The sequence below is a fragment of the Odontesthes bonariensis genome, chromosome 4 (assembly GCF_027942865.1).
Source record: "Odontesthes bonariensis isolate fOdoBon6 chromosome 4, fOdoBon6.hap1, whole genome shotgun sequence".
Lineage (NCBI taxonomy): Eukaryota > Metazoa > Chordata > Actinopteri > Atheriniformes > Atherinopsidae > Odontesthes > Odontesthes bonariensis.
Window position 1 is genome coordinate 38523522 of NC_134509.1, and position 27347 is coordinate 38550868.

At 40.2% G+C, this 27347-nt stretch overlaps 2 protein-coding genes across 2 annotated transcripts; one reads left to right on the forward strand and one right to left on the reverse strand.

Annotated features, from left to right (window-relative positions):
- The first annotated feature begins 609 nt into the window (after positions 1-609).
- Positions 610-22405, forward strand: col9a1a (collagen, type IX, alpha 1a). Its single transcript, XM_075464156.1, has 32 exons — positions 610-780; positions 1531-1605; positions 2316-2354; positions 2465-2527; positions 4081-4134; positions 4301-4336; positions 4564-4587; positions 6099-6152; positions 6286-6339; positions 6833-6865; positions 7281-7337; positions 7427-7480; positions 7562-7615; positions 7745-7798; positions 8359-8412; positions 8495-8548; positions 8887-8940; positions 9346-9399; positions 9829-9882; positions 9963-10007; positions 10098-10151; positions 10352-10405; positions 12916-12969; positions 14256-14327; positions 15473-15508; positions 15625-15669; positions 16049-16081; positions 16432-16578; positions 20085-20139; positions 20325-20513; positions 20937-21014; positions 21304-22405. Exons 1-32 carry the CDS (start codon positions 706-708, stop codon positions 21507-21509), a joined length of 2064 nt encoding a protein of 687 aa, XP_075320271.1. The 5' UTR covers positions 610-705; the 3' UTR covers positions 21510-22405.
- Positions 22406-23139: 734 nt separating this feature from the next.
- Positions 23140-26240, reverse strand: ptp4a1 (protein tyrosine phosphatase 4A1). Its single transcript, XM_075464157.1, has 5 exons — positions 26030-26240; positions 25761-25853; positions 25269-25399; positions 24635-24709; positions 23140-24293 (listed from the first exon to the last, which is right to left on the reverse strand). The coding sequence occupies exons 1-5, from the start codon at positions 26132-26134 to the stop codon at positions 24176-24178; spliced, it is 522 nt and encodes a 173-aa protein (XP_075320272.1). The 5' UTR covers positions 26135-26240; the 3' UTR covers positions 23140-24175.
- Positions 26241-27347: the final 1107 nt, after the last annotated feature.

The following is a 27347-nucleotide window of genomic DNA, read 5'->3' on the forward strand; positions in this document are numbered from 1 at the left end:
AGCAAATTGGCATGAGCTAATCAACTTTCTAAAAGCAACGAATGTCCTAAAGTTTGGCAAATTGGAAATACATGAGTACAGTTCAGTTGGATTCGTTGTTGTAATGATGGAAAATAGACTCAGGGCTTCCCTATGATGAACTGGCGACCTGTTCAGGGTGTATCTCACCTCTTGCCGAATGGTAGCTGAGATGCTCCAGAACCAGTGGCAGTTTGTCCTTCTCTCTGTGTAGTTGTTTGGCTTTCTTTTTTTTTCAGGACTTTATCTGCCTTTGTTGCTGTTTCTGCCAAATTGGCAGGCTTGATTATGTGCGTTTATGTGTTTTTTCTGGCCTTGAAAGTGAATTAACTCTAATTGGTTGTCATGGAGATAGCATCGTTATTTTAACTGCTGTGAGCTGGCGAGCAACTAGCAGAATCACAATGCATGATAAACAAAGACAATGAATGTCCAGTCCAGACTGAATTTATTCATTTCTCATTTTATTTTCACACTTTCAAAGTGAAGACCAGTACATCCCACCCTGTGAGTACAGAGAACCCCTCCTCCTTGGTTTCTCAGGCTTAATCAGGGCTCTTACATCCTACCGTTCCAGCAGGCGGTGGGGTTTCAGTCTAGGGGGAAACTGGCAGGTGGAACGTCCGAGAGCCCCGTCTAACCTGGGAAAAAGAGATTTTAGTGTCTTCCAGGGTCTGTGGGAAGACCATGGCTCTCTCCAACATCTGCCGGGAGACTTTGCTGGTGCTTTTACTTCATATTGTGCTGATTTGCTCGGCGCAGGTGAGAGTATTTTTTTAATATGAGTAAGTGCTCAAAGCCAAAACTTTATTGAAGTTTTCTGAGTTTTATTTTCTGTTCACTGATTGAACAGAGCAAATAATTCATCCAAGCTGCTTGTAGGTTTACATCTGTCCTATACTTTATATAATTATTGTCCTTTGGCATTGTATTTTGCATTCCTTTTGGGAGTTTAAACTAGTCTGCGCTACTCAGGAATAATCCGACCCCATTGTTTTTTTTCCCGATTTCATACTTGAAAATTGTGTATGCTGTTACAGTATTTAAGTCATTTTTATTAAATCCAGTGTTACAGTGTGTCTTGAAAATCTTGCAAATGTCATAGTCATTGTGGTGTTGAACATTGTCACTAGATCATTTGAGTGGGTCATTTAAGCGTACAAGTGAGTTAATGTAATTTTTTCACCAACTATATGTTACAATTTATATTAAAAAAAAACCCAACATTTTGGACTTTCTTTTTTATGTTTATCCATAAAAAAGCTTGCACACCTGTCAGCAATAAGGTCCAGACGGCAGCAGTAATCTGAACACATGCAGTTACTTAGGCAGTATAATGAAACTGTAATGAGAAACCAGGCTTGGTTTAATGCCCTTCACCTTAACATCACCCAGACAATGGGTCTCTGTGTGAATTGCCCCTCACACAAACAGCAGCAGCACTGCACTGATATTCAGGAATGGATTTCAGCAGAAAAAAAAAGAAAACTGATTTCCATGTTTGTTTTAAAGAGGGGCCCAGTTGGTCCCAGAGGCCCCCCAGGACCGCCTGGCATAGCTGGTGTGCCAGGAGTGGATGGAATTGACGTGAGTCTTCATTGTTTTCTCACTTCCATAAAAGCTTGTTTTCAGATGTTGGTTATTCGGTTACTGAGGTCCAGTGGTTCAATTGTCTCAGTGAACTGTGAAGCCAAATAGCAGCTGTTTAGATAATGATGCTCTTTCAAATTACACAAGAATGACTGCATTTTTTCCTCAACACAAGTAGTAATTTTGGAGGATAAAAAACATTTTTTACTGTTTTTCTACTGTGCAGGGTTGTTGCCTCGTTAGGTGATGCGTTTTGTTAATGTCGATGCTCACATTTAAATAAAGTCAGACAGTAACATGCATTTTAAATGGATTAATCTGTTGTGCTAATTTCTGCGCAAAACGTTTTTAATTGTTTTACCCCAAAACTGTCTTTTATCACAAGCCACCACAGAGATGACAGGAAATGGAAGCATGCTTTGACTCATGGACCGCACCTTTTACTTTTACTTTTACCTTTTACTTTTACAACAGAGCATTAGATTTTCAGATACCATGCAGATCCACACAGCACAGTTTTCTCTTTAGTTGTCTTCTTTAAAAAAGAAGTTTAAAAACATGTATGAAATCCCATTTTAATGCTGTCAGAACACGCCATCTTCGGTGATAAGTTACACATTGAAGAATGTCTTGAACAGATACTGAAATAAAGCACCATTTCTATGACTTTGGCTTTTATTTTGAAATTGTCCATCCTGTGTCTTCAGGGCGATAGAGGAGAAGACTCCACAGTGAACGGTGGACCAGTAAGTCTGCGTTTTATTTCTCTTTGCACATGGAAAAACCTATAATGGTTGCTTACTTTGGGGTTCGATAGCTAAAATGGACGTGGTAATGTTGAATTTTCTGCTTCCAGGGACCTGATGGAGATAATGGCAAAGACGGGACTCCTGGAGCTTCAGGCCTTTCAGGGGCGGATGTAAGTAAAACAATATGTCAACATAATTGACTCTAACTTCAGGTAAAGAACTGTGGGTGTTTAGTACAGCTGTGAGTGTTTGCCCTCCATACACATTTTTGTAGCTCTTGCCACAGACTTCTCTCTATTCTAAGAGCCATGGGAAAGACTTCTGAATCCACCAGCTGCCTTGATCTTGAAGATAAGTTTAAGTCTCAAGTCTTGATGAGAAGATGTATTGAATATGTGGAAGATCTGAGCAGGGGGACTTGATATATACAACTGCTGCTGTGGGAACAGTTTATCTTGGCCTCCAGTTGGCAAAAATGTTGAGGAAAAAAATGGTCCCTTGAATAAATGAATCTGGCTATTTAGGGGAGAGTTTCAAATAGCTTCCTGACAGAAACAGGGGTCTTTTTGTGCATGGCCAAAGGGAGTGAGGGGAATCGGCTGCCCAGAGATGGTTGACAGGAAAGAGGTGTATGCTGGGGAAGGTGGTGCAGAATGGTCACAGTGTGTTTGCTGTCCGCTGTGGTGATGGTGCTGAGAACAGACAGGCAGATTCAGAATTTCATGTGGACTGAAATTGAGAAAATGTATCCAGTAAAATTTGTAGCCTTTACCTTGTATAAATCAAATAACAGACAGAGCTTGAATGGTTTGCATACTTTCTGTACCAGAAATAGAGCAGAATCCAGTCTTAGTTGAGAATCTAACAGAGAATTTGCCCTAACTTGGCCAGGTTCGACCTTCAGCTTTGAGACAGATCGGCTGTTGCCATAGATTGAGCACCTGGTCATGGTTGTCTTTGTTTCCCTCATGTTGCTCATGCGTTTGTCCAGGCGGAGATTCTTTTGGAGTTTATTAATGAAGAAGGAAGGTGAAGTGAGGAACTGATGGATGGAAAAACAGGTCATGTCCTCCACCTGATAATGTCATAGGATGAATGCAACCAGAAGAAGTTTGCAGAGGACGTTTGAAAGAAAAATCAATCCAACCACCTTAAAGAACAAAATCTTCACTTCCTTCCCCTTGCTTGATAAGCCATTATTCATATTCGTAACTGTTGGTATAGATGTTGTGAAATAGCTTGGTCTTATAAATGAAGAAGGAAATAAAGACAGTGATAAAACTCTTAGTCAAATTGGTCCCAGTTTGACATTCAGACAATACTGTAAATGTGTTCTCAGGAAACTTGTTATTGATTAATTTATTATTTAGAGTTGCAGCTTAATTCATTAACATTTTCTTATGTTTCCACAAACCACATGGCATGTGTCTTTATGAGTTTCTAAAAACTCTGTGCAAATGTATATGTAATAATGTCAGTGGACTAGATAGTGTGTGAATCACATGTGGACACAAAAAATGTAATGGTGGAAAACTTTATGGTCGAAAAGTGGAATTCAGGATGGTGAATTCAGACAAAAAGATGTCAAAGTGTTAAAACAAAGAGACAGATACCTTGCTCATTCAGGTCTAAAGTGTCATTTTAGTGATTACAGATACAAAAAAAATGAAAAATGTTACGGTGACGTGCCTGATATTTAGTGGATTTTGTGTTGCCTTTGCAGGGACCTGTGGGACCTCCTGGGGATCCAGGCCCAGTGGGCCCAAGAGGGTCAAAAGTAAGTTTCTGTACAGGAGTTGATCAATCTGGTCATCTTCTACAGCCATACCTGAAGGGACTGTGAGAAACAAACCACACTGTTAATCTGAAAATATACTGGGCTTTACTTTGGCACCGTCATGGTTCTGATGTCAGATTATATTTCTGTTCTCGTTGGGTTTCAGGGGGAACTCGGAGCTCGTGGCCCTTCTGGAGAGCCTGTAAGTGCAGATATTAACCAGCTGTAAATATTTGTATTTAATATGTTCGATTACCTTCCGTCACAGATGACTTATATGACTTATTTTAATGTTAAATGTCCCGTACACATCATACTGTTAAACCTTTTACTTTACCAATGGGCAGCATTGTGAACCAAACAACATCCAGAATGTTCTCCTGACTGATTTTATCTGCTGAGTCAGTCTAAGTTTCTTCTCACTCACAGGGTGTAGGACCTGATGGGCTTGATGTGAGTACTTTATCATTACCTGTATATTATGTGTTTTATTAGCTGGTGTTAGAAAACCAGTGGTAGGTTTTTTATTTTCATTTTAGATTTAAATTTGGCAGATTTACAGATTGTTCCAAGGTTACAGGGCTGTTATAGTGACAGTGTTGCTTATATGTGATTCAGCAGGAAAAGCATGATGAAATTAAAATAGTGTGTGGTAAAAATTAACTGACATTTGTATGTTTAACTACATGTCAGAATGTTTTTATGACAGTTCATACTGGATTCAGTTTGAACCTCTAAAGGTATAGTTTCTGTTTTTTGAAGTGAGATTGCACAATGTACTTAAGATTAATTGAGTACCTGACCTCCTATAATTAGCAGTCAGAGCCCTCTCAGTTTGTAGAAGTAGGGAGGAATTCTTAGCGGGGAGCAAAGCTGGTAGCTACTGAGAGCAGGGACAAAAGGATTGTGAAATATTGCCATCTAAAGCAGCTCAAACTTAAGATACCAACTACTCATAAATAGTATACACAACCCCACTTCAAAAACCCGAACTATCCCTTTAAGTTTTTTTAAAATGGGAAGATGTATCTGAAGATGTTTCAGCTGCAGAAGAAACTTGCTCTTTTCCTTATTGTCAATATTTTAAAACAAAGCTATGTGCTATAGCAGTTCAAAGAAACAACACACATTGATAACAAACCAATTTCTGCATGCATGTGCTTGACTAGGGCTTCACGGTGTGTGGTGGTTAGCCTCACAGCGAGAGGGTTCCCGGTTAAAATCCCCCAGGGATTAAACACGTTAAAATCCCTGGGGTTAACCAGGAACCATTTCTAAATTGACGCTAGAGTCTGAGTGTGGATGGTTCTTTGTCTGGTTTGTCGCTGTGTGTCTCTGTGATGGACTGGCAGCCTGTCCAGGATGTACCCTGCCTCTCGCCCAATGACAGCTGGGATAGGCTCCATCCCCCTGTGACCCTGAGTTGGATTAAGCGGGTATAGAAAATTAGATGGATGGATGGATGTGCTCGACAAAACTCAAATGGGCCTTGGTGGTCTGAACATGTGCCAAAGTTCCATCTTTTTGCATCATGTAGTAAAAAGAGTACGGTAAATTCTTGATGAAACTGCTTTCGCACACATGTTGACTCAAAATCAGCTCTTCAAAACTACATTTCAATATTTGGTCACTTAAAGCATTTACAAACTCTCTACTCTTATAAAATCCTCATTTTATTTCTGCAGCATCATCTGAGTAAATCAGCATCAGCACTTAAACGCCTGTGCAGTGAATTGAGCTGCCCTTACATGTACCATGATTTCCCTCAGAGAAATAAGAAGCTGCAGAAAAAGTGAATTGAAAATAAAAGATATAAAATTAATACTGATATGATGCGTCCTCTTTAACAGGAAAGATTTGTGTAAAAAGAAAATTTATGGCAAATTACTATGTTCACTGCATACACATTTTTAATGGTACCAGAGGCTACAGCAGTTCTAAGATGTTTGACTGTTCCCTAACAGGGTATTCCTGGTACAGATGGGCTACCGGGTGAACTGGGAAAAGTTGGAGCCCCTGTGAGTATCAGACTACAGCTACAGTTGTTTCTACTTATTAAGAGACGCTGCTCAGGAACAACAAACACATCACGAAGCATGTACTGATGATGATTCAAACACTGATCATTAAAAAGTCCCCCATTTGTCACAGGGAGCAAGAGGCAGGAGAGGTCAAGTTGGTTCTCCTGGTCCTGCTGGTCCTCGGGTAAAAATCCATTTTTTTTTTTCAATATTGCTGTTAACATTATCAAAGGAATGTGGTCAGTAAGAAACAGGAAGGGCAACCAAAGAGACAGGAAGGTACAGCAGATCAATTTAAAGTCTCTACATTACATCATCCTCGTCAGAGCTGAATTTGTTTGAGCTTAATTTTCTTCATGCTTTGTTCATTTTCATCTAAACTAAAAGTAAGTACATTAGTGTGTGGTCCTTTACTTCTTTGTTGTAACAATGCTTCTTGGCAATCAATCTTACACCGTTGGAAAGCCTGTTTAGTTCCCTTTGAAATGGTGCCACATTTTTAAGGAAAATGCATTTGTGGGATGAGCAGCAGAGTTGAATATGGGGGTTACGCCTGTGAAAAACTTGCCAAATCTTCTCTTTATTTATGTATGTATTATTCTTATTTTTTTTAGGAAAAAATACGATTCATGTTTTGAATTGGGCACATAATGATTAATGTTCATACCCTTTTTTAGGGACCCCCAGCTGTTTATCAGGGCGAGGAGCTGGTAAGTAGAGTAATTACACCCATTTATTGATATTCAAAGATACCTGTTACAATGCAACAAGTAGTTTATGTACCAGAGAGCAAACTATCCCGAATTGTTCTGAAATACGGTGTGACTTCACTTCAAAGAATAAACTGAATGCAGCAGAAAGAGCTGTAAAAAATGTCACCTGTAAGATATTCCTGCTGTCATGTAGAATGCTACATGCATGGTCATCATCCCTCCCACAGTTTGGCTGACCAGTGAAATCTGGGTTCAGTTTTCATTCAAATGTAATCAGTTTGAGACAAATGCAAACACAAAAATGTTAAAGCAGCTTTGTTTGAGCTTGCCTCAGAGTCAGGAGTCACTGTCAGTGGAACCCCCTGGTGGCAGGGCTTTTCAATGACCTCAGATAGGCTGTTGTGTTTTTCAGTGTCCCAATGCCTGCCCCTCAGGTCTAAATGGATATTCTGGACTCCCTGGCATGAAAGTAAGTTCACCTTTATTGCCACTGCTGACTTATGTGCACCTGTAGATGTGCTGATTGGTTGGTGTTTAACATTTATCTTTTGCCTGAAGGGCCACAAAGGTGTTAAGGGAGAATCAGGTGAGCCCGGAAGACAAGGACATAAGGTAACTTGATGCTAAACAACAGATTTAAAAAAAAAAAAAAAGTGTAAAGTCTTGTTATAACTTGGCTATTCTCTTCAACAGGGAGAGGAGGGTGAACAAGGACCTCCTGGTGAAGTTGGAACTCAAGGGCTACCTGTAAAATGTTTCACCACGTTATCAAAAATTGCTGTCACAATTTAAAAGAAAAGAAACATGAACTCCATCTACAGAGAAATGGCTAGAAACAAATATATTAACTGTCATCGATCTGCTGAATAATTTTAGGGCCAAGGTGGACAGAGAGGCCTTCCAGGAATAATGGGCTCCAAAGGTGACAGGGTGAGTTTCATCCAATGGAATTGTTAATGAACATTTTATTTTGAACTGACAGCACACTTTCCTTACAAAAGATTACATTACATTCTTATGACAATTTATTAAGTGACGGCAGCACTTGATGTCATATAGTAGGTTTATGTTTCAGTTCAGCCTCTAACAGGCATTTTATCTATGACAGAAGAAAGATGAAGTGACATTCTTGTGGGCAGGATGGATGAATCAATGAAATGCTGAACTCATTGTTTTCCATGACATTAAATTCATGTTTATTATTGTATCGTTGCTTTAACCAGCACAATTAAACATCCATAAACCTAACCAAGTTGGTTTTGTACCTAAAGATAAACTTTCATTATGTTGGAAGGATTAATGTTGCACAGTTAAAATGATAAGGATTTTTGAAGATATTTCAAAATGGAGCTAAAAAAGGAAAAAGGGAGGGAACATGAGACACCCATTAACCACATAGAGGACATCATATCAGTTTAGTCTCTTTACTTTTCAAACAGTTAGTTCATTTTTGCTAAATCTTTGCCTAATTTTGCTTTTCCACCAAACAGGGAACTCGAGGAAAGTCTGGTGATGTGGGTCCTCGGGGAATCCAGGGAGGGCCAGTGAGTGGCAGGATATATTTTTGTCTTTGTCATGCCTTTTTGTTATTTAGACAAAATGCTGATGAATGCTGATATTATTCAGGGTGATCCAGGTCAGAGGGGAGCCATAGGTGAGATGGGACCAAGGGGAGTGCAGGTAAGACTAAAAAGAACAACAAGTTCAATCAATTAAGCTGAAAGTATTGTATTTATAGTTCATCATCAAAACTAAAAAAGATAAGCAAATTGTGTCCAATACATTTTTGTATTTGTGGTCTTTTGCTGTCCTACCGTGTCCAACGTTTAACTGGTTCTGTAATTCTTGTAGAATGTACCATTCCCTTTATTATTGTTGTCCCTGTAGTTTGGTTTTTCTCCTAAATGAAGTCAGACTTAAATATGATTAATTTATAAGTGGTTTGGAGTACAGTTGTATTTGGAAGTTGCAGCTTCATCTTGCAGTGGATAAAGTTTTTTGTGTTTGTAATTTCATAGGGTGACCAAGGACCACTAGGAATCAGAGGAGTGCCAGGGCCAAAAGGAGAGGCTGTGAGCTCCACTCTATCTTATTAAAGCTAAAATCAGTTATTCATTAAATATAACTTTCTAACTATTTATGCCTTATTACTTCTGCTGATATCATCCTCTTGTTTTCACTATCTACCTCCATCCTTAACCACCTTTTTCCTTTTTGTCCATCTTTCTACCTTTGCACTTAATCATATAAATGAAGCTGCTATTTAAACATTAACTCTGCAATATGATATTTTTTATAGGTCACTAAATGTACAATCTGACCCATATGTGATTGTCAAAGAATATATTTTTTGTCCAACATCCCTATACAGATGCCTCTCCACTCAACCCTTCATTGAGACTGTGCTCTCATTTAAAAATGTATGTGGAATAAACTTTTTTGTTGAAACAACTCATTGTTCCCCCTCTGATCAACAGGGCCTTCCGGGTCCAGATGGTCGTGAAGGAATACCCGGGTTGCCTGCGTCCAAGGTAACTATTCTTTGCAATAATATATTCCAATCGTAGTCTGAAAGCCGTGTTTTTTTCTGCCAGAGTCTGTAGTTTGAAGCTGTAGACTTGTTCTAAAAGCTGCAACAAATGAATGTTAAAATTCAGGTCCCACCACAAAAACATGGGCTCGCGCACACATTTAATATAGATCGTCAGTGACAGGACTTGAACTTGTTTATTTAAGAGTTGCTTATTAATTCCATTCATCTGTTATATCTTGCACTCTACAGGGACTTTGTTGATCTTTATCATATCTCACCTGATTTGGTCTAATAAGAGTCCCAACGAGCCAAAGTCTCGATGCTCAGACTGGACATATTGCCATAAGATGCCAGATAATTGCTGCCTTCCCCGCTTTCAGAGAAAATTTTATGTCTTGTGTGTCATTTTGATTGTTCTTATTCTTAGGGTGTCACAGGAAAAAGTGGCGCTCCAGGTGATGCTGGCCCTCAAGGACTTCCTGTGAGTGACCTCCTGATCCATCAACAACAGTTTGATATTTGTCTCAGACTTTGATGTTTGGCACAATTTTCTTCATGCAGGGTTTACCAGGTGCATATGGGCAAAAAGGACACAGTGGGGCAAAGGTATGATGACAGCAGTATGAAAACAGTAACATCTCTCTGTCTACTGGCAGCTATATTCAGGTAATGTTTTTTCTCTCTCTCTGTCACCAGGGCAACACAGCAGATCCAGGAGTTGTAGGAATGATGGGGTCGCCAGGGAAACAAGTACGTTTAAAGCAAGATCAAATAGATTCATTATTTTACAATGTAGTTCATTCTAACTTCCAGGTAAATATTCAGAAAAGCATATAAATGTGTATATTAATAAGCTGCTTTATTTTGATCAGTTTAGGGTAATGATTCATGAGACAAATGTCATCTGCAGCTGTAACAATTTTCTTATCTGATATCTTACTTTCCTCCAGGGCGAACGGGGCGAGCAGGGAGAGGTGGGACCGGTTGGACCCAGAGGAGGACCTGTGAGTCTCTGAAATTCACACGGCTTTACTTTAAAGGGGAACTCCGGGGCATTTGAAGCGCAATCCCATTGCTAGAGGTTGTCAAATACTGATAGTAGGACACAGACAGGTGCAAATCGGCGCTCCCTGTGCGGAGATTGCGCTGTTTGCGCAGCCTGTCATGCGAGGCTAATACGTGGTGGCTAAGGGGCAAGTGCTAACCCTTCCACGTAAAACAACAACTTGCACACTGCAGAAACGTCACACCACTTTATAAACCATCCGACAATAAAGTCACAAGCCTTACCATCAAAACCATATGCATGGTTCTCCATGCACAGGGAGCGCCGATTTGCACCTGTCTGTGTCCTACTATCAGTATTTGACAACCTCTAGCAATGGGGGAGTTCCCCTTTAAGTTCCATCCCACAGTTTCTGTCTTAACCGGTTCAGCCCCAGGAGTCTTTCCGGAGTTTCTGCTCGAAAATGAATTTAGTATTTCTCTGCAATTACAAACTCTGTGTGAACCATCTTGGTATCGAAATAAAGCTAACACTTGTGAGACTTCATCAGAGCCGGATCGAACCGGATGTTCCCATCCCGGGTTGAAGAGGTTAAAACAGGAAACGTATTGTTCATTCTCCACTTCATGTCCCATCACAGTTTTTGATATCCCATAAGTTCTAGCCCCGTTATGGCCGACCCAGTCAAACTCCTGGCCACAACCGCAGGATACACTTACTGGACTATGCCAACAATAGAACACAGGGGTAGTATTATTATTATTATTATATTATTTTTGACAAATGAACAGACTTATTCTACCACACCCTTGTTTTATGTCAGAGGGCTGTATATTTTAGCTTGTGTAAATCCAATGAATCGCATCTAAAGCTTTCTTTGATTCAATCCCCATCCTGAGCATGCATCAGGTGAGAGTGGAGAGGAATTATAACTAAAAGCTTTGTCAAAAAGGAAAGTTTTAAGCCTGATCTTAAAGGTAGAGAGGGTGTCTGCTTCTTGAACCCAAACTGGCAGCTGGTTCCACAGAGAGGGGCCTGATAACTGAAGGCTCTGCCTCCCATTCTACTTTTAGAAACTCTGGGAACCACAAGTAAACCTGCAGTTTGGGAGCAAAGTGCTCTGTTGGGAAAATATCCAACTATGAGATCTTTAGCTCGGTCATTAAGAGCTTTATATGTGAGGAGGAGAATCTTACATTCTATTCTGAATTTAACAGGGAGCCAATGAAGAGAAACTAAAACTGGAGGAATATGATCTCTCCTGTTAGTTCTCTTTAGAACTCTGGCTGCAGCATTTTGGATCAGCTGAAGGCTTGTCAGAGAATATGTGGGACAGCCCAATAATAAAGAATTACAGTAGTCCAATCTTGAAGTAACAAATGCATGGAGCAGTTTTTCTGCATCACTCTGAGACAGGATGTTCCTGATTTGAACAATATTACGAAGGTGAAAGAAGGCAGTCCTAGAAACCTGTTTTATATGTGAGTTAAAAGACAGATTCTGGTTAAAAATAACTCCATCATGGAAGCCAAGGCAACATCATCTAGAGTAACTACATAGCTCAACAGTGTTTTAATGAATTGCTCAAGTCCAAAGACAACATCTTCAGTTTAGTCTAAAATTAGAAACAGAAAATGTCTTTAAGACATGCTCGTAGTCTGACCAACTGATTGGTTGCTGAGTATCATCAGCATAGTAATGGAAATCAGAGGCTAAGAGGAGATCATTGGTAACTTTCACCAGTGCTGTTTCTGTGCTATGATGCACTCTGAATCCTGACTGAAACTCTTCAAACAGATTATTTCTGTGTAAATGTTCACAAAGCTGAGTTGCAACTATTTTTTTAGACAAAAAAAGGGAGATTAGATATAGGTTGATAATTAGCTAATAGTCCTGGTTTAATAGGAGTTTTTTTCAAGTAAAAGTTTAATTACAGCAACCTTAAAAGGCTGAGGTACATATCCTGTCAACAAAGACAGATTGATCAAATCCAATATGGAAGTGTCGATTAAGGGGAAAACCTCCTTGAACAGTCTGGTTGGGATTGGGTCTAAAATACAAGTTGATGGTTTAGAAGAGACTATTGCTGTTGTTAGCTCAGAGAGATCAACTGGGTAGAAGCCGTCTAAATACAAATCAGGTTCTAAAGATACTTCTAAAGCTGCTGTACTTGATGATACATCACTGATAATAGTGGGAAGGATTCCATTAATCTTCTCTCTGATAGAAACAACTTTATTGATAAAGAAGCTCATGAAATCATGAAAGTTACAGGAATAGATATTCATACGTTGTTAATGTTTAGCAGGAATGACTACAATTGCATGTAATTATATAACAAACTAAATTAGACCATATATTAAAAACTTCATTGTATGACAATCTTGTGTCAGCTGGGTCACAGTAGTAATAGCATTAAAAGCCAAGAAAACTAAAAGAATCCACTAGATTTCCTTCAGTCATGTTGTGGCTGATAATCAGATTTAATCTTAACTCTGTATGTTTCAGGGGGAACGTGGAGAGAGAGGAACTGACGGGCCTCCAGGATTACTAGGAGCCAGGGTAAGATCTGAGAGAAGGAAACCACATGTTAACTTGGAAATCACGCCAGAAGTATCGTACAGGTGGAGGTGACCTGGGACTTTGCCCATATTGATCTTCACTTGTAAAGATTGCAAGGATAATGTTGCAGTAATGTACAGAAACAAACAAACAAACTGAGAGCAGTGGAGTTCACAGAAGACATGAGTCAGACTGTGTTCACTGGGGTAAATTAAGCAGAACACATAACAAATGCTGTGTGCAAAAAGCTGATAAAAGGAAGCTTGTGCCAGTCAAACTGACCTCAAAGTTTCAGACAAAATGCAACAAAGCACAACATAAAAAGAACCTTTCACAGTCTCGATAGACACATATAACAACAAAGAACATTTTTATTTAATCATTGACATAAAATCAACTATTTCTCTGTCCAGCTGTATAACTGCTGCTAAGCCTCTGAGCTCTCCTACTGGCAGCAGACAGACCAGGGTATTAAGGTTAAAAGCATCGCCCCAACGGAGAGCTAATTAAACCAGCGAGAAAAACAAGAGGATTATGATAATGCTGCTGAGGAGAAGCACATGCATGAAAACAGGACTAAAGATAGGCTGAGATAGCACTGTCAGAAAACATTCGGATGAAACTAAATTCCATCAGCCAAAAAGAATAAAAGATGCTTTTATCCTGTTCATGACTGTACTGCTGCCAGTGTATGTAGAGACATTAATACCCTGAATATCAAAGCCACCAGAATCAGAGTCTCTAAATGTGTTCTACTATCTAGAGGAAATTGGTCAAGATGAGAATAACTGACCAAGATAAGCCTTGTATCTTGTTCCTACATCCAATGCTGGGACGTGGAGTCATGTTTTGTGCTTTTCTTAAAGTGTCGCAGGTCTTTAAGAACTTCTTACAGTTAAGTTTCTAATCCACCAGTGAGTGGCCATGAATGGCCTCTTGTTACAATGTTTTTTTCCCTGCAGCTCAGGGGGGATTCAGGGCAGGAAAAGATGCTGTGAGGCCCTGAAAGAAATCTCTGTTTCTCAGGAATGCCCACATACTCACATACACCCTGACACATTTGAGAGAGGTGGGGTTGGGATTGGAGGGGGTCCCCCTTCAATGTTCAGAAGATGTGAAGCTGAAACAGTTTTTTCACATTTATTTTTGAAGATATGGTCAGGTTATGGTGGGGGAAGTTACTCTTCAAAACTTCTCACTGGTGTCTGTGTGTTGTGATTCTGAACATGCCTGCCAGTGTATTTAATAGTTTGTCTGTGTGTGTATGTGTGTGTATGTTTTAATAGGGAAGCAAAGGGGATCCAGGCCTTCCAGGACTTCCTGGCCCTGCAGGTTACCGTGGTGAGAAAGGAGACAGGGTAAGTGACACAAAGAGATAATTTACAGTAAAGTCGTGAGAGCACAACACCTTAGAAGTCTCATGCCACCTGACTCAGATCATAACGCAAGTGGAGTGAGATATTTCTTTTTTATGGGCTCATTCAAACACATGCTGTCATATTCAGTTGGATATGGTGGGGGTTTGCTGATATCACTATCAAATAAGTCCTACAAGTGGAAATGGTATCCCTGTGTATCCAGCCACACAGTGCAAACACAGTCAAATGAGCCAAGTCCCTGCACTGAACACATTGAAAGCAGTCCAGTGATTTCCAGCAGGGGGCAGCAAATCAGTCTGCCTTGATTCTTCACTCGTTAGTCTGATAGTCTGATACGTCTTCAAAACAAAAGCAGGTACACATTCTTTGATAACCCATTATATTGACTTAGAATTTAATGGCACACATTTTAATTGAATTTAATTACTTTTGGAATACATTTTCAAATTAACTAATGCTTTACTGATGTCGTCTTTTTATTTTATTTTAGCACTGTTTATCTCTAAATAGCTGTAATATACTATAAAAAGCAATGTATCAAATGAACACGGGTATTTTATAGTCACAAGACTACAAAGAATAATCACCCACACAGACAGTGTGGAGCTTATATATATCTATATATATATATAGATATATATTTATATATAGCTCTATATAGATCTATATCTACATAGAAAGATCTATATCTATATCTATATCTATATATACATATATATAGATATAGATCATCATGCATTTTTAGTGCCATTTTCAGAACCAGTAGAGACAAAAAATAACCAAGAGCTCAATGAGAAGAGACACAACATTTCTATTGTAAAACACATCTTTACATGCCCTCAAAATATGAGATTGTCAGATTTAGATGCAGTAGCGCTAAATGATCAAATCTGACTCAGATTTCCCAAAATATGAAGTTCAGTCAGGCAGAACCAGGCGTTAAGAATAATGGGCAGACAGGTAAGGGCTCCAGATAAGGCTGGATTCCCAGGACATGAGGTCATATTGATTTACTCAGATATTTGCATTAAAACATTAAGTTATTTCTGAAACTAATGATGATTTAACTGTTTATTGTCAAATATTTTCATGTTGTCCAAATAATTCTGTTCTTTTCCCCTCAGGGTGCAGTTGGTCTTGATGGTCCAAAGGGGGAGCAGGTATTTTCAACAAATTGTCATATTATGGCTGGTGTCATGACGAGGTCAGGCAGACAACAGAATATTGAGTTTGTTTAGATAAAAGGACAAACATCTGCTTTATGTCCTTTTTTTAGGGACCTGCAGGCGCTGAAGGAACATCAGGAGAAAGAGGGGAAGTGGTGAGTGATACGCTCTTTTGTTACAGTACAATGTTTTTGACTGAGCTATCAGGAAGGTTTATGTGCAGTTCTTCAAACATTAGAAATATTTAAACTCAGAAGTAGTTGAGGAAATAATACCTTTAAAATAATTGAAAAACGTAAAAAAGTCTGGTAGAAATGTCTTTGGGGGTGGTCAGGTGGTGAGGAGCATGTCCCATGTTCGCAATGCCCATACCAATGCATACAGTGCTGCTCTTTCCTGCACGTCTCCCCCATTTCCTGTTCCTCTCTCTCTCTCCACTGACCTGTTCATTAAAGGCAAATAAAGTCACTGAAAAAGAAATATCTCTGGACACAGCTTTCTGCAAACATGTCTTACATATCTTTTACATTTCAGGGTGATCAAGGAGAACCAGGAGAGAAAGGATCGGTATGTGCACCTAAACTAAATATCATTGCTCTCGCTATCACCCTAAACCTTATGTGTTACAGTATGTGGTATTATTTACAAAGTTGTGACATGAGTTCATGTGCATTGAAAAAAGAAAGACTAAATACATTCTGGTAGGATTCCATTGGTTTTCCATGTCCTGCAGCTCAGTGGAAACCAGAATGAGTTGCTTGATGCAGTTACAGCGCTCTGTGTTACCATCATTGTTAATGCTGGTCAATCAAGGTTTTGCATTTTAATGCTTTAAAGGTGGTCTGTGCAAACACATTTCAACATTGTCTATTTCCTGTTAGTTGTAGTCATGCTGTTTGGGTTGCTGTTGATTGCAGTCAGGCCCACCAGGAGAGACAGGAAGTAAAGGACCCGAGGGCAGCAGAGGACTGCCAGGCAAAGAGGGCAAGTCAGGTCAGCCAGGACCACGAGGCATGCAGGGAGACATGGGTGTTCCAGGCCTTCCAGGAGGACAGGGACCAGTGGTGAGAAGACTGATCTCCATACTAGTCTGTCAAAGCTTTCTTCTCAATTAGGGCTGCTTATTGTACTGTATGAACAATGGTCTAATTTTCAGCAGTTAATATCTGGGACACCTCAATGGATAAGAGCTGCGAATGCCATCACATCGACCACTGGCATGTACAGATGGCTTCCTCTGTCGCCACAGAACACCCAGTTATGACACACCATGTTGCTTTGGATCACGTGTACAACACACAATATGAATTTGATATGAAATGGAGGGTACTTGTGACAAGAAGCTAGCTTCCTGTGGCCAGTTGGCAGCACTGTGAGTGGATACTGCCACGCAGATGTGACAATAGATTACACAAAACAATGTTGTGTAGGATTACTTGCTGTCAAACATGACTGGATGTGTGTAAAATATCTTAATCATAAAATGCTATTTTATAGGTCAGATTTTTTTGAGTGATTACATGGCCCAGACCTGCCAACCGTGAACATTTTTTATGAGTACCACCCCCAGACGGTCCTCAGGTCTTGCTCTCCAAAGAACTTTGTGATGATCTTCAGTACAGAGGCAATGGCACTCTCCAGTTTTTTGTGTTTTGCACCTTCAACACGGCGTCTGCAATCTGAAAATATAGGTGGAGAGGGAGTAGATTACAATAGGCTACTATATGAGTATTTTAAATGACATTATACATCAAATAGATACACATCAACATGCACACCACATTCTAAAAAAACCTAGATATCTAAAACGTGATCTTTAACATAGGCTTGGAGCAATCACTATCACAGCACAGGTCTTGTTATGCTTATAGATAGATAGATAGATAGATAGATAGATAGATAGATAGATAGATAGATAGATAGATAGAATGAATAAGATCATTTCAGGTTAAATTGGGTGACAAGAGTAACATTGCATTTAATGCCTGTGTCAGTTGCCATCACATTGGCTAAGCCAATAGGCCTATTGTAGGCTGCAGGCATCATTAACTGAGCTGAAATAGGCTGTTACAGCTTGAGCCTATATACTTTTCTGTAGTTATCATTTTATTGATGTATACAGTACAGGGATTAAAGCAAAAAATATATTCTGACTGAAGGGGTGGGAGTGCACTGTGGGTCAATGGGGGGAGAGTGCTCCAGTCTATTACTGATCTTTACTGCTCACCCACTCTCAGAAGTTATTTGAAAATAATTTGATATCTTTTATGATTTTAAATATCAAAAGATAATCAAACTACTTTTCAATTTCTGCTCATTCATTTTTGATCAGGAAAAATAAGGCATGCATTTGAAATATTTTAAATTCCAATGTATGTGTTATTGAACGTAACCACTGTGAACCATCACATCTCATTACATAGCATGTTATTGATCTGATTCCCTGCCACTGCTCCCACTCTCTTCACCACAGCGTCACCGGTGTTTGGCTTTAACTGGTGACCAGCCAGTGCTTCCCATTGGCGCACACACATGCACTTACACGCACACAAACACAAACACATGGACAGGTCGCGCTGTAAACAAATGCGCTAAATTGCGCTAATGTGTTCGAATTATGCGCTAAACTGTGTGGCTCACTGGAGCAGATCTTCAGTGTGGTGACAACTTGACTGAAACTTGGCGAAATGCGAGATCAAACAATAGCCGCATTCGCACTGTAGGAACCTTTTGCAGTTACTAGAACCTTTTCAGGAACGGGGCCACGGCCCTCAGTTCCTATGACCATTTTAGCTCCTTCTCCTCAGCTGGGTCTTTTCTGCGTTCTATAGGAACACATCTGATGTAGGTGTTTAGTGGTTGGTAGCTACGTCCCATGTCATGTTGTCATGGCTGAAATGTTTACTCATACGACACGGACACAACCTGCGCGTGTTTAATAAGTTAAACTGACACGTCGTCTCCTTTGTCTGCGGCGCTCTGCTCTCCTTCCTTCATGAAACCAAGAAGTACGGCCTGCGCTCCATCCTTCGTCTCCTGACTCTCTCTGTGAGCTCTTCCAGCCTCGATGTTAGATGCCCGATGTGATCGTCCATGATTAATATCACCGTCATGCAGACCATGAACACGGTGGCCTCCCCGCTCTCCATGTTAGCTTCTTGGTGGTGTTTTTTCTTCTCTCCTTACTTTTCGCGGGTTTTGTTTTGTTCTGTTTTGTTGTTGAATGTGGCGCTAAAGTAACACGCCGCTGTCGCAGACGGTTGCGTCGCATCAGTCCCTATCAAGGTCCCGACTCATGTGCGAATGCAAACTGAAACAGTTCCCCTGGAGAAGGACAGTTATCAGAACGAAATTCGAGGTGGACTGTTCTTAGAACTGCTCTGTCCGAATGCGGCTAATATGAGTACTTTAGAACATGGAACCGTACTAGGAGGTCAAAATGCGTACATGTCGGCAGGTCTGCATGGCCTGATACACAGCCTGCATACTTTTTTTTTTACATTTTTTACATTTTACATTTTTTTACAAACAAATCCTTAGATGTTACTGGACCCCAAGGTGCAGACTGTGAACAGGAGTGAAATCCAAATGAAGGTTTATTAAGAATAATGTGAGGACAAAGAGATGAATCAGGTGAATTCTTTTGGTGAATCAGTGACAAAACAAACGGGCAGACAGGTAAGGGCTCCAGATAAGGCTGGATTCCCAGGACCTTCCAGGAACGCTCTCTGCAGTTTAGGGGGTGCAGATCGATATCTGGATTTGCAGCTGGCGGTTTTTCTGAGAGACAAGGAGATAACTCTGTTAAACCAGAGAAAAAAGTGAGTGTAAGGAAACTTAAAGGTAACTGGCAAGATGTACCACTGTAGATTACACAACAATATATGGCACCAAGTGGAGGAATGACCAGGGTAGATATAGTGCAGCGTTGATGAGCTTGAGGGGAGGGGGAAGACAATACAGACGCGCACACAGAGGAAAAGGGGAGTGACACAAGACACCTGAATTCGTAGACTCATGACACAAATATTTATTTTCTTTGTGTTAATTTAATATATAAAATTAGATCATGATGACACTTTTATCTTATTTTATCTTATTTGATTTTGTTGTATTTTATTGCTTTCACTGTTCTTTTATTGTTTTTATTTGTTTTTACTTATTCTTCTCTTTATTTATTACCTGCTGTAAAGCACTTTGGTACATTGTAAGGATTGTCTGTAAAGGGCTGTATAAATAAAGTACATTTACATTTACATTTACATTAGATTTTGCATTGTGAGGCAGTCAGTGGGCACTGCAATACCTTTTTTTCGGATCTTGACAAAGGACTGGAATCTCCTCAGAATATTTCAAATTTGCCATTCTGAAATGGTTAAGAAGCTCCGTGGAATAAGTCCAAAGTTCAGCTCACATTATTGAATGTCCTGAGGGTGTTTTCATGGAAGCACACATTTGACTGATATAAACTGATTTTTTTTTTTTTTCATGGAAATATTTAATTCAATGCTTACTCAGATCTATAAAAAACTACACGGCTCATCATTATAAAGAGTCTTTGTCTTTACAGGGGAAATCACCAACAGATACACACATCAAACAAGTCTGCATGAGGGTAATGCAAGGTAAGTTTGGCCACCTTCCCACTTTCAGTTTTAATTGGCTATTCATCACCAGGTATAAGGAACTAACACAATAGATCCTTCTGTATTTGTGGTGCATTTGATCTACCAGCTGCTGTTCGTTCTGCTCGCTGTTGCTCTGACGGTATCAAAGGACCATGTGTAACCCACTTTGTCCTGTGTCACAGAGCAGCTGGCCCAGCTAGCAGCCAGCCTGAGCAGGCCTGAATCAGGAATCAGCGGCATCCCCGGTCCTCCTGGCCCACCTGGACCTCCAGGCCCCACGGGAGAGAATGGTTACCCTGGCCACACTGGGTCAAGAGGTCTGCCTGGTCTGAAGGGTCCACCTGGGTTGATGGGTCGCAAAGGACCCAAAGGTGAGCACAGACTAAAACAGACAGCAACAGAGCGTATGTGATGCCCTGCAGGGATTGATTTCCAGATCCGAGGGAGGACGATGGCGGAGAAAGAATGCACAAAGTTAAGAAACAAGAAGCTACCGGACCGTCTCCTTCAATGACCCCTTTCTGTGCAAAAGAGTGAAACTCCCAAGGAAACTGAGAGAAGGAGTGTGACAAACGAGCAGTTTTCAAATCTAATTTAAATGAAGCATCTATAAATCTTTTAATAAGTGATCATCAAATTTCTTTAAACATGGGCTCTCATTTGAGAGGGTAGCGACCCACTTCCCCATGGAATCAGTCATCAGAATCTTGATGAGGGAACAGATGTGGTGTTATGAACTTTATGTTCAATCTGGCTAAGTGTTGTCTTGGTGATAATTACTTTCTTCTCCGTAGGTGACCAGGGTGACAGAGGAGACCGAGGACCCACAGTTAGAGGAACCAAGGGAGCACCGGGGGCCCCTGGTCTACCAGGTAAATGACAAGTATAACTCAGATATCTGTTCTTAGAATACATTTCCTACATTTTTACAAGCATAGTTCATTGAACATTACATCAAAGCTTCCTTATATTTCTGGATGCACAGGTTGAAAAACAAACAGTGCTGCTTTAACAACCCAATATGGTTCCCAGTATGTACAATTCTGTCCTTTGAAATAATTCTTCAAATTGATTAGGAGTAAATAATGGTGAGCACGGTGACAGATGGGATCATTTTCTTGTGTCTGTTTGACTTCTATCCATTCCTCACTCTTCTTGCAGGTGAACCAGGTCGACCCGCTTACGGCACAAATGGACGTGATGGAGAGAGGGGACCTCGCGGCGTTCCCGGCATCAACGGTGTGCCCGGGCCTCCGGGTCCCGCTGGTCTGAACAGTTACTGCGAGCCATCGCAGTGCGTCCTGCCTATGGTTGCATCTCCCATCTCAGCAAAGGACTCTGGCATGAAGGGCCCCAATGACATGTGAGAGGAGACAAGAGCTGAACTGGAGGAAAACTGATAGAAATGAAGGAGAAATAAGAACTCCATACAAGATTTGTCTCTTTGGGTTTTATCACTTGGTTTGTATGTTAAGTTTTTGTTACTTTTTAAGACATGTTTGTGGTTATAAACTGTCATTAACTTGGACTCCCAACAACACCCATCAGCTTTAAAAGGTCCTTTGGATTAAAAGCTTCATTTTACCTCAAATTAGCATTCTCTGTACTGTAAAATTAAAGCAGTAATTTGTATTTTTGAGAACAGAAGACCTCACTGGATATGTACAAACCGACCGGCTCCACTTGTATCCAAACAATGAGGCTTTCATTTTCATGTCTTCATGTTTTTGTAAATGTGTCAATATGCAAATTACACTGCTGGATAGCATAGGTTGGTTATGACCATCTAAGTTGTTTTTCCAACTAACTCCTCACCAGTGCTTTTTCAATTAAATGTAGGATATGTTTGATCATTTGTGGACTGGCCGGTTGTGATGTGTGAAATCAGTTTTAAATGACTTCTTATTTATTATATCACAGGTCGACGTGACATCCACGTGTTGTATAAAGGAGCAAATAAACACATTTTGATAACTTCTTGCATGTTTTAAATGAACACATACAGTCAGAAACACAGAACTGCACTTAGATAATGAAATAAAGCTAAAATACAACAAGCTTAAGATGTTTTTCTCTGAAATAGACCCAAAAATCTTGCAAGCTCCAGGCATGAAGCTGTGGTTAACCAAACTGAGTGCGCTTGGACTGATGTTATTAAATTTGAAACTGCAAGATGTTTCTTTACACTGTAAATACTTCATTTCCATTGAACGTATTTTAGTTTCTGGGGTAGGAAATTATTTGGCATTACAAGTAAACTGATTTTTAATTGAAAGTAATGCAGCGTGAGGTTCTCCACAACCACACTTGCTTCTACTTAACCCAGTTATTATTTTTTTGTGTAAGGTTTACATCTTATTAGGGGTCGCAGCTGTGGTTCATGCTAATTTATTTTATAAAGACAATCCAAATATTGAACTTTTTGGATAATTGGCCCCTTCTTTGTTGGTCACATTTCTCAGTCCTATTGAGAAGCTCCTGTTGAAACATGCTTGAAGGCTTTCCTGTGATGATCCTGCTTATGCTTTTCATAACTAGAAGCTTGCCATTTAAGATGTTTTTTTTGCGGGTTTTTAAAATTAATAAAAATTTGTATTAATCCAAGTGAGAAGGATTTGGAACCAGCGTGTTTACCACATACGGTGAAGGAAGCTGCGTATTTTCTCTTGAACCCGTTTCCTCGTGCCGTTAAGTGCCTCGTGATGGGACACAACATTGTGGTGATGAACGTGTTCAAAGATCGACGATGCCGATTTGAACGTAAATTTTGTTCAGTGTGACACAGAAGCTACTCTGGTCTTTTTCAGTATATTTACCATTTGAACTGTCAGTTCTGGAACACTAACGATGAGATCTTAAAGGACCTGAGAGCTTTTTATTGTCTCATCACTCTATATGTTATGATATTCTGCCGTTTGGAAACAGTTAACACGGCAGTAAATGGGATTTCTATTTGGCCAACTGTGATGAGAGCTGATTGTTACAACTGAAAATAACAACGTGTTTTTTTTTTTTGCAGTGTATCATTTAATGTACTCTCACAAGTTGGTGAACAGGTACAATTTTGTCGCTCACTGTACTAAATCACACATCCATTGATAGTATAAATAGCCAACCTAATAATAATAGTACACATTTTCATATACATAAAATCATCAAGTATCCAAGTCTTAAGTTACGGACATCAAATAAAAAGGCATACAAAATATCGCAGACGTTGGAAGTCCAGTTTGAAGCAAAAAAAAAAAAAAAGGAACAAAAAAGACAAAAGATCACATTTTTGACATGGCAGTTAATTAGTAAACAGAAGGTCTGATAAAGAAAAAGTATGAGTTCCTAGACTTTCAATTGACAAGTACTGCAACAATTAAGCAATTTAGATTAAAAAGTTACTGAAAGGGCATAAGTGTGTGTGTGTAAGACTTCCTGCACAAGACAAAGGCAACAGTTTTGTTTTTTGTTCAGAGTAGAAAAATGAAACACCGCTTCCAAATGCCAGCAGGAGGACACTCCTGCCTCGATTGCCTTTGTTCCACTTCGATTGTAAGGCATTTATGGATGATCCATCTGATTTGAAGGAAGGCATACCTCTTTCTGGTTACTCTTGACACTGAACCCTAAAATCAAGGGGGGTAAAAGAAATCTGCTTATCCGTTTTTTCCTCTAACACTTGTCTTCAGTCAATGTGAATGCAGTAGCCAATCAAAATCTTTGGGATGCACTTTCAAACAACAGTTAATCTAACATCTTACAATGATACACAACTCAGCATGGCCCTTCCAAATCTTTTTCTTTTTTTTTCCCCCACTCCTGGGCACTCTGAGAGAAAACATGATTCACACAACTCTTCTTTTAGATATTTGATTTTGGGCCTGGAGAGGGATGGGACAGCTTAATAACAGCATGGTTTCTCAAAGTGAAAGACTTTAACACAAAGCAGAAAAACAAGAACACAGGCCTGCCAGGCAATTAGCTAGCAAAGATTGAATTGAGCTCTTCTGTAATGGGGGTGCTGGCGTGGCTCAGTTTGGCTCTACTGGATGCAGCAGTTATTGCGATGGCCGTTGGAATCTTTGAAGCGCAGGCGCATCTTTGGACGATATTTCTCCAGGTAGAACAGCTGCTTACTATTGAACGCTCCTCGACGCTTCCTGGAAGAAACAGCGGTAGTCAGCTCAGCTCAATTCAACAGCAAATTTACAGAAACATGATACACTTTCTCAGGGAAGACTTGGGACAACGTCACTAGTTTGTAGATGTAAAAGGAAATTGATTATTTGCAATCGAATTATCATCCTAAAATTGTGAAATGACTTTGTCCTTGGAAGAGGATCCACTTTCAAACTATGTTTTAAGTCAACTACAATGTTTCTGTGGCCCAATCCAAATTCCTCCCTTAGCCCCATCACCTGGCCATATCACTGTGGTCCTCATTAGATGTTCAGACGGAACATAACCTTCATGTGCAGTCCTGCCCAAAGGTTGCACTTACTGTCGAATGAACTGGACAGCATCTTCGTATTTCATCCCACATTCTATTAATGCAAGCGCCACCAGGACAGGAGCTCTGCAAAAGAAAACAGGCATCCTGACAGTCAGAGAAAAGAAACTCGAATCAAAAGTTTATTTCATGCACGCAGCCGTGTGCTGCAGTGCTTCTGTTTGCTTTCAGGGAGAAACCTGAAACGCTTTAAATCAGCAGGAACAATCCACCTCCTCCTTAGATCCCTTCAGAGTAAACTGGTTAGAACCAACTTTGTGTGTCGTCTGAACTATAAAAATCACACTTGTCGGACAAAATGTGGCTCGTGTTGTGGGTCATGTCCCGCAACGTTAAAAGAAAATCCAAAAGACTGCTGCTTTGTTTGACAAACATGCTTTTTCTTATCTGTCCCCATTTAACGCTATACATAACTTTTTTTCAAGCAGAAATCTCTGCTTCAAGTTGGAAGACTAAAAAAATAAAAGATTTTCAGGGTATCCGACTCGACTAAAACTCAACTTCTGATAAACGCTACAACATAAATCATTTCACATCATCTGCTTCTGCATCTTTTTATTTGCCACTTCTCCACCAGACATAAAAATACTGTCAGTACAATAAGAAGAGTGGAATCTCCGCTCACCTCCCCAGCCCTGCCACGCAATGGACAGCGATGCAGCAGCCAGGCTCCTCCCTGAACTTCAGCTTTAGTAGGTTTAGCCAATCATCCACAATCTGGTTGGAGGGAGGAGCTCCGTCGTCAAACGGCCAATCCTGGAGAGGGGTGAGGGACAAAGGGGGAAATGATGTCATCAGCCCAATTTCTTGGAAACCAAAACAAAAGAAGTACAAGGCCGGACCAGCTGCAAGGAAAGAAAAATGTTGCTGTGGGGGGAGACATGGGGAGTTTTTCTTTCCTCTGCATGTGAAGCCTCACTTGGTATTTATTCACCGTCCCACATGTACTTCTACTTACAGACTAAATATTGTTGGTGATAAAAGCTTATTTAAAACGCTAAGAAGAAATGAAATGGTGTAGTTTTAAAAACAACAGCCAACAGATAAATAGATACATTTTCAATAAGTACAAACACTATGCTGTATTTGCTCCAAATGACCAGACGCTTGAACTCACCAGAACCTGGATTCCTTCTTTCACCACCAGGGTGGAATCATAAGTGGCCTCACAAACTCTCACCACAGTGGTGACACCATACTTCTTCAACTCCTGTGGGCACAGATTGCAGAATGATTTTGAATTCAGTAGGAAACATGAGTGGCAATACTTGATTAACCTAAATCAATACATTAACTTATACATCAATTAATCAATACATTACAGATTAACCATTTTCTGTATGCTCGGACTGTTTTAACTGTTAAAAACACCCGACACTGACTCACCTCGATGAACTTGTTCAGGGTGGCGTTGGTGGGATTGTGGGTAATGAGAAACCTCATATTTTTGTAGGTGATTTCAACAGGGGCCGGTCTGTTCATTCGAGCCATCGTGACAATGTAAACTAAAGTATTTCAAACAAAACCAAGCCTCTTCCACAGAGTTAAAACAATATTGTAAACAGTTAAACTCAGAGGGAATGTCAAATACAAATGTCCAGCGAGCTTCGGAAAGCCCAGAAACAAAAATCCTCTGATCTTTGAGCTTGGCAAGACTTTTAGGGAAACGAAAAAGAAGAAGAGAAGGGTAAATTATATATATAATATATTTTAATCAACGGACACGTTTAGGGAGCTGGTAGCCAAAAAAAAGGGTGGGCAATAAGAAAAGGAACTCAAAGCCCTCTCCTTTGGAATAAAACAAAAGAAAAGGAAGTAAAAAAAAAAAAGCTGGTTCCACCTTGATTCTGGCCAGGTGGAAGCCGACGAGGGCAGTGTGCAGCGGGTGGAGTTACCCCATCCAGGCCGAGTTGTCGCTGGTTCTGGGAGGCGTCCCGGCTCTGCCAACTTTCCGGGTTCCCTCCTGTGGCTCAAGTGTGTTGGATCGATGGCGGGTTTGGCTGTTCACTCGTCTGCATAGGCAGCGTGCTGAGCCTGGCAGTAGTCTCCACTGCCCTTCAGAAACTCCATAAATGTGTGACCCAAAACACCACAGAACTGCTGCAGGACACACGGGGAGGACAAGATGGAGGAGAAGTTTTAAGAACACGGTTTCTGCTCAACTTACTCAGCAGACATACTGTGTCAGTGTCTGGAGGAAATAAACACCTGGATGAGAGAGAATTTTCTACAATTATAGGAAGACAAAACTGAGATCATTCTGTTTGGTAGCAAAGAGAAGAGGGTCAGCGTTGGTAAATATCTTGAGACTCGGGCCCTTATAATCACTGACCAAGTACGTAACCTCGGAGTGTTGATAGACTCAGATCTGACTTTCAGCAGCCACATCAAAGCTGTCACCAAGGCAGCTTTTTACCACCTCAGAAACATCAACAGAATTAAAGGTTTCCTCTCCCAAAAAGACCAGGAGAAACTCATCCATGCATTCATCTCCAGTAGACTCGATTACTGTAATGCTCTTTTAACTGGACTTCCCAAAAAGAGCATTAAACATCTGCAGCTCATCCAGAACGCTGCTGCTAGAGTTTTAAACCGGACTAAGAGATCTGAACACATCACACCAGCTTTAAAATCTTTACTCTGGCTTCCAGTCAGTCACAGAATAGATTTTAAAAGCCTGCTGATGGTTTACAAATCCCAGAAC